The 13,877-nt window shown below is 27.3% G+C and overlaps 1 protein-coding gene across 2 annotated transcripts in view; it reads right to left on the bottom strand.

The window, feature by feature from the left end:
* The window catches only part of LOC145828958 (beta-TrCP-like), a 50,902-nt gene extending 40,138 nt beyond the window's left edge, over positions 1-10,764 (bottom strand). Inside the window, exons 1-5 of one of the 2 annotated variants that reach the window (XM_082936705.1) lie at positions 10,671-10,764; positions 8,345-8,500; positions 7,658-7,811; positions 3,531-3,611; positions 1,663-1,820 (exon numbers count right to left, since the gene is read on the bottom strand). In XM_082936705.1, coding sequence (XP_082792831.1) covers positions 1,663-1,820; positions 3,531-3,611; positions 7,658-7,811; positions 8,345-8,500; positions 10,671-10,733 — 612 coding nt within the window. In that variant the 5' untranslated portion in view covers positions 10,734-10,764. The remainder of the gene's footprint in view (positions 1-1,662; positions 1,821-3,530; positions 3,612-7,657; positions 7,812-8,344; positions 8,501-10,670) is intronic. The other variant, XM_082936711.1, reaches the window with a different exon arrangement.
* Between the last annotated feature and the right edge of the window lie 3,113 nt (positions 10,765-13,877).

The following is a 13,877-nucleotide window of genomic DNA, read 5'->3' as shown; positions in this document are numbered from 1 at the left end:
TAATTTTAAACACACTAACCATTTAAAACTTGAACTTTTAATGCACATTAAAACATACCAGTATAAAATAAAATTCATATTTTTTTTTATTTTTAGTTTTTAAGCAGATTGCTAAATGAATTAAAAGTTATCAAACTGCATAAATTTACCCAAAGTATAAAATTTCACTAAAAAAGCGATTAGATTGTAAACAAAAGTAAAAAGTTTTTTTTATATCGCAACTAAAATGTTGTTATACTGTATATAATTAATAACAGAATGTCGTGTAAGACTTTGGCAAACTTTATAAGAAAATATATCTGTATCAAGTAACAGTATTTTAAGTATTTGGATGTTTTAATTTATTTCCTAAAAAACATTTTAAAAGCATAAAATACTTTAATAAAAAAAATAAATTATAATTTCAAAAAAGTCTTTTAAAATTAATTATTTAAAAATAATTTCTGAGCTAAATAAAATGGTTATTTAACGATAACCATTGTTAGTTAAAGCATTGTTTAATTAAATGTTAAATTTGAGATTAGCAGAAACTGCTGAAAAGCTTAAATACCTTAACAAAATATTTTTTAAATTAAAATTATAAAGATTTAAAATTCTCACACAATTTTCTGAATGACACCTATTCTTATTGAAACAAATTACTAGTTTTAAACATGTAATTTAAAAACATTGTAAGAAAATGTATAAAATAACATAGAATTTAAGATAGTATTGTACTAAAAATAGACATTATTTTGTCTAAATTAAATTTACTGCCCAAGTATTGCTATAATTTACTTAGAAAGCCTTTATAAAAACATGCGTAAATAGCAAAAAATATTTTGGAAAAATACTTTGAAACATATCGTCGTTTAAACATGCAAAATTTTTGCATAAATTATAAATTAGCCCGCAAAAAATGCTATAGTAAACAAAACATCAAAAGTAATTAGCGTGAAAAACAACAGAAAACACTTTGAGATAGAAAACACACAGTAAACAAATCATGGGAGTCACAAGCTTGTAATGTAAACAAAAACATGTGAGCAAGTGTAAAAAACAACAACATACTGAACTTGCAAAAACATGTTTTGTATGTAAGAAAAATAATATGTGTTTAGCACTAAGACTGCAGTTTAAAAAAAAAACTGCAGTCTTTATATTTATTTATTTTTATTTATTTAAGATAGATACCTACTAGATATTCTACTTTTACATTACTGCATTCACCTTTTGGTTCTAAGGTTGGCTTAATTTTAGAAATAATACATGCCAAGTAAATATTAAAATACTTCAAAAAATTCAACTTAGTATAATGTTTTTATTTCGCACCCACTCTAAAACCAGTTCTTTCATGGAACAGTTATTATTACAAGGTAACTTAAATGTACTGTAAAAACAAAAACGTATTACATTATATATATAAAAACATATTACATAATTAATATCATAAATCATTGTAGAGTATAGAGACAGACCAGAACTAATTTAAAAAATATTTCAAACGTATTTAAACATTTACACTTTATCTTCACGGACCAGTTGTTACAACTAAGATAACTTTCAAAAAAAGCAAACAAAATTAAGGTACACGAGAATAATAAAATAAGATACATGCCAAGTTCACCTTTTAGAATTTTTTTTCAACAACACAAACAATTTTATATCAATGTTTTATCTAACCTGCTCGTTCATGGACCAGCTGCCGAACTTGTCGTGGTACTCGTTGGCGTGCTGCACGTAATCTTGCGAGTACTGCTTCGCCATTGGCTGGTCCACCTGCATGCTCGCCTCCGATTGGCTGTCGTCGTTCTGGTTTAACTTGGCCGGCGCGTTGGTGGCTGTGGATGTTTTGGTAAATTTTTTTTGTGGACTAGTATGAATAATATAATATAGTATAACCTAAACTAGCGAAGTAACAAAGTTTTTTTGTGGACTAGCGTAATTTAATTTCGGGAGCTGATTATTTTAAATTTAAACATATTTCTTTTTTGCAAAATAATAATATTAGTATTATTATAGTAATATCTTTATGTGTTGATTGGTGTGAGTAAGCTTATCAATTTAATTAGCTTTCAGCTGAAAAACGTTATTAAATACTTCTTTAACTTGATAATAACAATTAGCAAATATATAAATCTTATCTTACATTATATTTAACTAATTATATAGTTTCTAATACCTATTTTATTTTAACTAAATCAATAAATTTTAAACTAAACAATCATCAAAAACCATAAATCAAAATATTATTCACCGTTATATAAGCTTAACAATTTTATTTTAGCAAAAGATATATTTTCTTATTTTTTTAGCAAAAAAAAAATTGGTGAGCAATAAAATCTAGCGTTTTTTAGTAGCATAAGCTAAACCATCAAAAAAATAACTATTATTTTTGTTATTTTAATCTTAATAATATTAATTTTCAAACTTTTAAAAGTATCTGTACATAACAAACATAAAACTTTACTTTGTTTCCGCTGAAATGATGCAAAAGATGTTTTCAATATAAATAATTTATTTTGACAGCTTAAATTTGATGAAATGGCTTAAAAATCATTAGTTTTTTTTGTGGTAAAATGAGTATAAAACATGTACATAATGCAGGTAATAGTTGTTTATAAATATATCCATTTAACACATAACATTTTAGTGATTGATAGCTTTGATTATCGTCGAAAACTTCGATGGTTCATTGAAAAATAAACATTAAAAACACTTTATTATGATTTTATTTTTAAATTTGATTTAGTGACTAAACAATTTTCGTTATATTAATAATTTATTTTACCATAAAGAGGTACATAGATTTTAATAATACTTTAAGTCTGACATTTAACAATAAAAACAGATAAGACTTGAAATATGCATAATATTAAAGGAAACTAGAGTATTTAAAGTAATCAGTGTCTATAATGCATTTTAAGCTAACAATGAATATCAAACTAAAGGTTTGCTAGTTCGTTGTATAAAAAGAATTATGCTAATATATTTAGAAAACATCTATATTCAAACAAACTTAAATATCTGGTGTATTTGTTTAACCAGTTGACTTTTGTCAAAAACGACTAAGTCTCATTTGCAATCTCAGTGATTCCATTTTTTCAAAATGTTCAACTGACGAAAACTTTTACTAATTCAGCTTATATGAAAGAAAGATATGTTAGATTATTCTATCTACATGAACAAATCTGATGTTATTCAGAATGTATAACTGATTAACTGAACCATCTACTCGAACAAATCAACAAGTTTAGCCTTTTGTCATTTTTATATAAAAAGCTGTGCATACGCTAACGACTCAATGCAGACGAAAATATCTAACTTAAGCCTGTAAAAAATACAAACACAAAAGAATAAAACTGACTGGCCAAACAACTGATTTAAGTTTAGAAGATGCTAACTTTTTTTGTTAATTTCATATAAAGAGCTGTGCAAATTAAACATACTTTCGAACAAATCCTTTTGGTAACATATACCAAAATTTTAAACGTTCAAAAAGTCTAACATAATTCTGAATAAACTTGATACAAAAAGCTGTATGTACTAACTGTTATTAGGAGGCAGTGGTGGAAAATCTTCGTTGTTTAAGATAAATTCTTTGCTGTTATTACCTGGCCGTGTATTGTTACCTGTTTGATGGTGAAATCTTTAAAAATACCAATAATTTGTATAAATTGTTGAGCTTTAAAACATTTATAAATCACAAACTTTAACACCAACTTATAACTATTAATATATTCAGATACTTGCAAAAGTAGTGTCTTCTGTTTGTTTTAACTTTTTCCTTCCCATATGGAACAAACAGGAAAAACTCAAACAATCTTGACACTTTACAACTTATATACTATTTAAATTTGTCTTAACAACAGTAAAAAACACTTATCAAACTCATATCACTTTTTGCTGTGAAATTTGCTCTAAGTTCAAGCAGATTCACATTTCTCGAGTGTCCAAGCGACTTCAATAAAGCCTCACCTTTAGCTTCGAGCGAGGGTATCGGCGCGTAAATGCTTCTGCCGTTCCGATCCCTGCCAGTGAAAATCTTATGAGGGTCTTCATTCACCGAGTACATCCACACTATTAACTCCTGGAACTTTTCAATCGAGTGGCAATCCACGCCGTACAAGCTGATGATTGGAGTGTGCTTGTGCTTGCACATCTGTCCTGATGGCAACACTCCGAGTTCGCCGTAAACGCACGAGCCTTTGAGGTAGTCCTCGCAGACGTGGTTGATCCTCCGGTACATGTGGCCCCTTATGAGGTCTATTTGGAACGGGAGGTACAAAAAAAATTAGTTGCGACTGCTGCGGTGAATCAAGGGTTTTGTGAAAAGGGGTTTTAAGTTGTGAAAAAGTTGTTGATTTAAAGTATTTGTGATAAGATTTTTTGATAAAAAATTAAAGTTGCTAAGAATATCTTTTTGATTTTAACCTGCCTCTTATATAAAACATGTGTAAACTGACTAAAAATAGCACTTTATTATCTAAAGTCCAATTCTACTATTTTTAAACTAAAAATTAATTTTTTAAGCAGTACACATTTGTTAAAACATAAAAAATCATTAAAAATACCGTCAGCAGTCCTGTCTTTAGGGTGAGAAGGCCTCAAGGGAGCATTGAGGCATTGAACCCTCAATTTTCCAAGGTGGCTCCTGAAGTCATCGGCGGAGGAGAAGTTGTGGCCAGCGAACGTCACCACCGGTGGGTTCGTCTCATTGCAGTTTACCGCCAAATTTCCTGCCCTATTGTTTCCCACTAACTTTCCTGGATTATTGTTTCCCGTCAAATTTCCTGCCATATCGTTTCCAACTAACTTTCCTGGATTATTGTTTCCCGCCAATTTTCCTGGGAAATTGTTTCCAGCTAAAATTCCTGGGAAATTGTTTCCAGCTAAAATTCCTGGGAAATTGTTTCCAGATAAAATTCCTGGAAAACTGTTTCCAACCAAATTTCCTTGGAAGATGCTTCCCGCCAAACTTCCTAAGAAGTTGTTTCCCACCAAATTACCTTGGAAATTGTTTCCTGCCAATTGATTCATTCTTTCAGCGGGAAGCCTGTAAGGGTTCCGACTGTCTTGTGGTGATCTTAAAGTTGAAACATCTTGTGCGCTTTCTTTGTTTGCCATTAAATCATCTTGTTCAAAAGGAATTGAACTCGCGCTTGCTTGTAAGGTGCTTCCTACCAAATTTCCATCAGAATTGTATCTAAAATTGTATCTTTCTAAAAAATCTTCTTCCTCCAATAACCTGGGGGGAGGCTCGTAAAGTATCAATCTGCCATTTTTATATTTTATAGGTGAAACGTCTCGTGCGCTTTTCTTGTTTGCCGTTAAATTATCTTGGTGGTTTAATTCAAAAGGATTTGAGCTCGCGCTTTCTTGACAACGTTTTAAATTTTCAGCACTGAACATGTCTTTCAAACCAGCCTTTTCCATCATTTCTGCCGAATTCCCCACGATCGGAATTCCGCATAACTCCATCAATTCAACTATGTCAAGTTCTTGAATGGGCTTCCCATCAAGATTTTGATGAGCCGGATCGTCGGACGCAGCTTTCTTCAGGTCTTCTTTGAGCAATTGCGTCGAACCTGGACTCATGCCATCGGCTTTTCGCAAGTCGCCCGGAAACACGCTTGTTTCCTGCTTGCTCCTGGCTGTTGTTCGGGAGGTACAAAAAAATACATGTTACTGGTAAATATACTAGTTGATTTGTATAAGCAAAATAAATATATTGAATGTAGTTATGTGGTTTTCAAGATAAAAAGTTAAAAAGCTACAAGCTTGGGTGAGATTTGTCATTGTTTTGTTTTTTTTTCTAATAGCTTTAGGGCCACAACATTACCACAGTTGAAGGTCGCTAAAAACAGCACCAGCGAAAACTTGACAACTTATCAGCTTAATTTCTACATAGACCATGAAAATTTACCTAAACAACAGTAAAAAATCTAACACCTCCAAATCAATGCTAGGCTTGGATTGAAAAAAGTTCAATCCAAGCCAGTCCGCACCCATCAGCTTCATGGGCTTTTCATCAAGATTTCGGCAATATTTTACTGCTTAGAAGGCAGGGAAAAAAAAAATATTTTTGGTAGTTACTGGCTTGATAATTTTAAAACGATGTGTGCCAAATAAATAGTATGTGCTTGTATTTTGCACAAGGTTGACTAAAATTTTACATAAAAATGAGGCTTAAAAAGAGTTTTGTTGTTGTGTTTCTCGCTAAAAATTTGGCTCGTAATACAACCTTTGTAAAAAAAGAGGGACGACTAAACTTGTCTTTAAATTTTTAAGAAAAACTTTTACACTTAGCCATCTTATTTTTAAATATGCTTTTTTAATTAGGTACTGCCTTTATGTTCAATTAGCAGAAACTATAATTTTTTGTTAGGTTTGAAAATGGAATGAACAAAATTAATTAAAAGTATTGTTATAATTTTTGAACATTTTTTTTTAATAATCAATTCATTTATCTTGAGTCAGATTTTATTAGTTACTTTAAACAACTAAAAAAACAAGTAATTTAATTTTGCATACAAAAAATTAAATCTTATTTTTGAAACCTCTTAACAACTTGTTAAAACTTATTAGTTAAAATATAAACACAAACTATCTAAAACAATAAATTTCTACTTAAACACCAAATTTACTTATTTATTATTGAAAATGTTATTTTTTTTTTGATAGCATCAACTATAAATTAAGGCTATACAAAAAAAATTCAAGTACTAAACAAAAGAAGACAAGCTTGTTGGTAACTTTATTTTTGAAGAAACAAAATGCTTTGTATATCTTTCAAAAAATATAATACTTAATATTTTAAATAATTCAGTTGTTATATAGAAATTGTTTTGTTATCAAGCTATCATATGGATTAGTTAATTTAATTTCTTAAAGTTAAATAATGAAATAAAAGTACACTGTTACAATAACTGAAGTGTTGTTAAAGCAACAGTTAACACAGCTAAAATAAAAAGACTACAGAGCTATAGATATAATTTCAAAATCGGGTTGTTTACAAATAAAAATATCTAATATTCTTTTTAGACAAAAATTAACAATTGATTCAGTACCTGTTTTTGAGGTAAAAATACACTTTTAACTTGATCTAAAATTTCAGTCCAGTAAAAACATTTTTAGATTAAGCGATTTATTATTTATCTAAACAATAAATTACCTTAAAACATTAAATATTTTTCCCAGACTGCTTACAACAAGCGAATTAATTTATTGTTAGTAGAAAAGAAATGTAAATGTCATTATTAACGATAAATTTATTAAAGTATTAAGTATTAAACATTTAATAGTAGTTTAAAGGTCAAAATTACTTAACATAAAAAATACTTTAAAACAATAATGACATTTACATTTCTTTTCTACTGTTTTAAAGTATTTTTTATGTAAACAATTAAATGTTTAAATACCTAAACTACTATATAAGTTGAAAAATTATACAATTGATAAGATACACAATAATTGGTTTTGGTACATAATTAATGTACCATGATTTACCAGGACCTAGTACAGGATATAACGTGTAAAAACTACTACATAATGCTTAGATAAATTATCAAACTAAGTTGAAAACTAATTAAAACTATTTACAACGGTTTACCTTGACTAATAAGTACACAATACCTATGTAAAAACATGTTAATAACAAGTACTTATAAAAACTAACCACTGTTAGGAAGGTGTTGTGGGGGAGGGAACATTGATGTGCTGCACGAAGCCCCGGATGGCATCAGCAGTCTGCTGTTGGGTGATTCCCCGTTCATGATACCACCCTGCTGCATGCTGTGAGGGTTGTCGTGCGCTATCGACACCGGGATGCCCTGTGGGTGAGAAAAAAAATAACTTTATGTTGAGTATATTTTTTGCACTGTTTATTGTGAGTATTTAACACAAATTTGTCATATTGATACCTGAAACTAAGATTTTTCAATTATTTCATGAAAAGTATCTTTAAATATTTATTTTAAGATTTCAAGAAAGTATTAAAAAGATTTTTTTGTAACAAAAAAAATCAATATCCTTATATATCAATTACACAAACTAACTGATACTCTGACAGTTTCAAGCAGAACCTAGTGCTCATAGATAAAACAAACTTAAAAACTATGACATTAACAAACACTAAATAGATTCTAACAAGATTCACTAAATGTTTAAACAAAACTAAAAAAAAAATCAGTAATATGTATTATTGATTATAACAAACAAAAATAGTAGAATTTTTGACAGTGTGGACAAGTTTATACTATAAAAAAAGAATATAAACTTTCAAAAACAACATATACTTTTACAGGGTGGACACTCATTACTGAAACAAAACAAAAAAAAACTTATAACAAAACAAACAACTTACGGAAATTCTGACGGTGTTGACGAGGTTCTCGTCGTTCATGGCCTCGTCGTTCGAACTCTCACCTTCCAGCTGGTTCCTGATCATGTTCTGCTGCCTCATCATCTGCTGCTGCTGCTGTTCCTGCTGCTGGTTCCTCACTCGCCTGTGGTGCGACATCTGTGCGGAGTTTTAATTTTAATGTGATGGAGAATCAAGTTGTTTTGTTGTCAAATAATCACAAATACACACTTGAATGGCGTATCTGATAAGTGGTGTGACATTTGTGTCTGGAGAGGAATGACAATAAAATGCTTAAATATATTGTAAAGAGTACATGAGGTTTTAAAAGACTTATATTACTTTACTGAGAAGTTTAGTTTAGACTAATTATATTTGTTGAATAATTTTATCTTGTTTTCGCACACACTGTGTGGTGCAACATCTTTGGAAGTAAGTCATTGTATTAATTACTATTATTTACTGTGAATTTCTATAAGGTTTGGCCTTCTATGATGTGAATTGTGTTTTTACAGTGGGGAGGAATATTTTTTTGATACTGTGATTGTTTATGTTAAAGTAGAATTTTTCATATTTAAAATTTTAAAAATAGTACAGGAAAATTATTAAAAAATGTTTACTAATTATATCATTTTTGTGTAAATGATACTTTTTTCATTAAATACTTAAAACAGTTTTCACATTTATGTAAGTGTTACTAGTACTAGTATTCTAACTTTGGTAATATAAACTTTTTTACAGGTGTGATTAAACATAAAGTAATTATTTAATATAATTTTATAACAGATATCAAGTTTTTGAATAAAAATTAATACATTTAAATATTCACTAGGATAATTTTTCTTCTAGAGGTTTAATAAAACTCAAGTATTTTAAAACTTAACTAATTAAAAAGAATGATAAACTATGTAAATTTATAGTGTGATAAATGTAGTAAAATTATTATTTAATTAAAAATTATAAAGAATTCAGACGAATTGAACTAGCAAAATTTAATTTGTTAAAAGGCGGACTTTTTTATTCCATCTTCTGAATGTTTTTTTAACACAGTGAAATAAAACATGCATGAAAATGATGCAGCATGAAACATAACTTTATAACTATTGAGGATATAAAACCTTAAAAAAACAATAACTTTTATCAACATGTTAAATTTTATATTAGCATTAAAGTGTTTACTGATTTGCTATGTAAGGTTTAGTATAAGGTTTCTCTAAGTGAGCAATATCAACCTTAGGGGAATTTTATCAGGGGACATATTTAGAATCCAGTAATGGGGTAGACATTTTTTATAAAGGGGGAGACTTTTTTACATGGGCATTAACAAAAATGAGCTAGGAGAACACCGATTAAATAAAATAAATCTACTGGGGATTAACAAAAAAATATGAGGGCTAATAGTAGTTTTTTGGTATGTTATAACATTTAAGAGTTAAATTTACAATGTTCTTAAAATATATAAATAATAACTAGTAGTTTAGTACCAATAAGAAGGGTTAGTAGAATTTTAAAACCAAAGTACAACCATGTAACATTAAATTGAGACATGGTGCTAAGAAATTCATTAATTTCACGTATGTGGGGATGGATAACTCAGTTATTATAGAAGGAAACTAATTATCTGTTTATCACTCAAGTTTTATGACAAAATGTTATTTAGTCAGTAACAATAGTCAAAGACTTATGCACTTTGGCTCAAGCTTAATTAAAATAGTTACCTTTTAAGATTATTTATAAGCTTGAGATATATGTAAAAATGGTACAAACTGTATAAATATTGAAAATTACAAGCTATTGTTTTGTTTATACAGATCCTAGCAAAGCAAGCTTACATAAATAATATATAGTAAAAATAGCTTTACAATACTTATAATAATAATCTAAGTTTTCCTTTTTAATAGGACTTTAGTTAAAGTTTAGCAAAAATTTGACTCAAAACTAATTATTAAAAAAATGTTCTAAATAACTAACATATTCATAAAATATTTGAACAAAAACTGCTCTTTTATAACTATAAAGGCTTTAAATTATATTATTTAAATTGTTTTATATAGTTCAAAATTAAAATAAAAATAAGTATTACAATAAAAACATTATAAGAAAGCATTTTAATATTACAGATAAGTCAATCACCTTAAGCTTGATATTCATTTGTTTATCCTAAAAAGCAAATGTCATTCAGAATTAAATTTACTCAGGCTTTTCTAAACTTTATTTAAACATTTAAACTAATAACAAAAATAAAATTTCAAGATTTTACCATGTTATTAACATCTAAGTAAGTATATTAGCTTATAATACATTTATTACAATTAATAACAAAACAAACCATTCTTTCGTCTCCTTGGTCGTCGGTTTCAAATATGCAGTCATCTGTATCACTTTCCATCATTTTTATTGTTTACAAAAAATACACTAAAACTATAAATATAATTTTATTTTCATATAAAAATTATCATGCTTCATCTTATAACCTTTTAAATTTGTATACAAAAATCCAATTTAATAAGATAATTTTTTTAAATCACTTATATTTATATTTGTAATTTTAAATATTTGATATTTTAATAAAAACAAACATTAAGCTTCTCATTAAACTATAACATTTATATACAAAGTACTGCACAAAAATTTCATTTAGTTTTTATAAAAAGTGAAAGTAAAATCTGTGTAATTTTTTGTATTTAATAAATGGAATTTCAGGAATTTTATAAAGAATATTCATTTTTGACAAAACTTCAATTTCTTGTTTATTTTTATTATAAACTAATCTTTTCAAAACTTATTATGAACTAAAAATAGTGACCAAAATACTTTTCATTTACTTTTAAACTACTTTGAGATTTAAACCTAGATTTATGGACTAATAAACTAAAACTATAAAAATAGAATCACAGGAAACTTTACTGTTGATAAAGTACAAAATTTAAAATAGTGCTACTAGCAGGGTGACCACTGGTTTTTGGCAAATTTTCTCCAGGTTTTCAAAAGTACACTGTTTTGGATCTATTTTTTGTTCAATTTAATTAATTGTTCAAAACTCCAGGTTTTTTCAAGTTTTTTTTTTTTTTATATCTCAAATACCTGGGTTTTTGACATTTATTTAGCCTTAATTGTTAAATTCCAGGTTTTTCCAGGATTCAAGATTTAGTGAACAACCTGTACTGTAGTGACCCATAAGTATGACTAACAAGTATTTAATTAGAAAGATTTATGAGAGTTCCAAAATTGAAAACTAGAATGGTGTTTTCCAAAATATATTGAGAAGATAGGCAAAAAACTTCAACTGATCTATTATCAGCATTTTTTTAATGGTAAACTTGCCTAAGTTAGCCAAAGTAAGCTGAGTGTGTGGCAACCCTGTTATTATAAGTATCAGTAATTAATAGAAAACTATTTATCTGTTTTTGTAATTATGCTAAAATTCACAATTTTTTTTATTTTTTAATAAAACATTAAAAACCAGGGCTGCCGCTGTAAATTTTCTCCAGGTTTTCAAAATTTCCTCCAGGTTTGAGTTTAAAGTTAAGTTAAGGCTAAAAAACTGTGTTATTTAGTATAACAACATTAAAAAGATACTGTTGCACTACTTTTAATTAATTTGCTAATAAACAAAATTTTGATGCTGATAAAAAAATTTATACATATGATTGAATTTTTTGTCAAGTTAAAATTTAATTACTTAATATGTAAAAATTGTTTAAAATTCCAAGTTTTAAAGTTATTTTTGTTCTAAATTAAAAGTTTTTTTTTTCAAAATTTCTCAAACTCAAGGTTTTTCCAGGATTACAGGTTTTGTGACTGAAAAAACCTGAAAAACTGAAAAAAAAGTAAGTTTTTTAACTGGTGTTTCATTAATTAAAACTATTAATTTTAATTTATGTGTCAACTACAGTAAATACAACAAGAGTACTTAATGAATATGTATGGTCAGAGTTGGCAATAGCTTATCAACAAATTCAAACTAGCTTGAAGCCTGAGTGTGTAGGTAAGTACAATTGCAAAAAGTCCTGTAATAAATCAAAGATTTTCACATGAGATTACATTTGATTATTGACTTTTTGGAAATTTAAACATAACAAAGTATTTAATATTCAATACTAAAATAACTTTTAAGTAACTAATTACAAATAATATCATGAATATTATGATACTTTTGACAACAAAATTAGCTGTATTAGCCATTAAAAGACAAACTTAATGGAAAACTTAAAGGTTTGTTTATATCAAAGATCTTCAACTCAAAATTTTTTAATAAAAATTTTGATTTAAAATAACAAATTATTTAAAAAAGCTGAGAGAAATAAGGGAAAAATTTAAGCCATCAGCAATGGTAATTTTCACTTAAATAACAAAACTAGGGTTGCCAAATGTTTTTGGCGAATTTTCTCCATGTTTTAAAAATTTCTTCCAGGCTTTTAAAACTATATGCTTAAGGGTCTATTTTAAGTTTATAATTAAGTTTAAGGTAAAAAAACTGGGTTATGGCTAACTTTAGGTGAGCACCAATACAAAATTGAAAATATAGTACATTCAATGTCTAATTGAACCATAATTTTTGAATAAAAAATGAAACTTTGTTTCAAACAATTTATATAAATACATAGAAAGAAAACTAAAGTTAAATATTATAGACTTATATATTTAATCAATTTTATTTTACAATATCATAATCAATATAAATTATGTATAGATATAATCATTTTATATATATTGTAAAAAAAAGCAATTAAATATTTAAGTTTTTTAGTTTATGATATATAAGTTTAATTTTATTCATGTATTTATAAAAGATTAATTTTTAGCCTAAAATTGTGACTAAATAAGACATCAAATGTATTATAACTTCAGCTTGATATTGGTGCTCACCTAAAGTTAACCATAACCAAAAACTGTATTAAATAGTATAACTACATTAAAAAGATACTGTTAAGTGACTGAAATGTGTTTTCTAACAAAAAAAGTTTTTGATGATGACCAAAAAGTTTTATCTACTGTCAAAACCAAATTTAATTGTAACTTACTGCTTAACATGTAAAAATTGTTTGAAATTCCAGGTTTTATATGATTTTTGTTCAATATTACAGGTTTTTCAAAAAGTTCTCAATTTAAAGGGGTTTATAGGTATTTTTAGCCTAAATTGTCAATTCTGATTAATTCAGGTTTAAAAAAGATTCCAGATTTTTAAAGCAACTTTGCAAAACAATGTTAAATGAGTCTTTCTTAGCTTTTAGTGTCAATATAGTGTTTTTTATTTATTTAGTCAAAGGAACATTTTTAAATACTTTATTTGAAACTTTTATATTTTTATTCCTCATCCACTTCAACTTCAGTAGGTTTAAAAAATGTTAAACTTTAAGTTAGGTAGGTCAAAGATCAATGAATAATTTAAATACTAAATACTATTTATTTAATTTACTCTTATAATATTGTTTTTAGAACCACTTAGAATTTGACTTGGGTAAAACTATTGGTGTCTCTTTGGGCTACCTTTTTCTAGACTACCTTTTTGTGATTGGCTTATATATAAAGGTTA

This window comes from Thalia democratica, chromosome 1 (genome assembly GCF_965202585.1).
Source record: "Thalia democratica chromosome 1, ktThaDemo2.hap1.1, whole genome shotgun sequence".
NCBI classification, from domain to species: domain Eukaryota; kingdom Metazoa; phylum Chordata; class Thaliacea; order Salpida; family Salpidae; genus Thalia; species Thalia democratica.
This window is presented reverse-complemented; position numbering and strand designations above follow the sequence as displayed.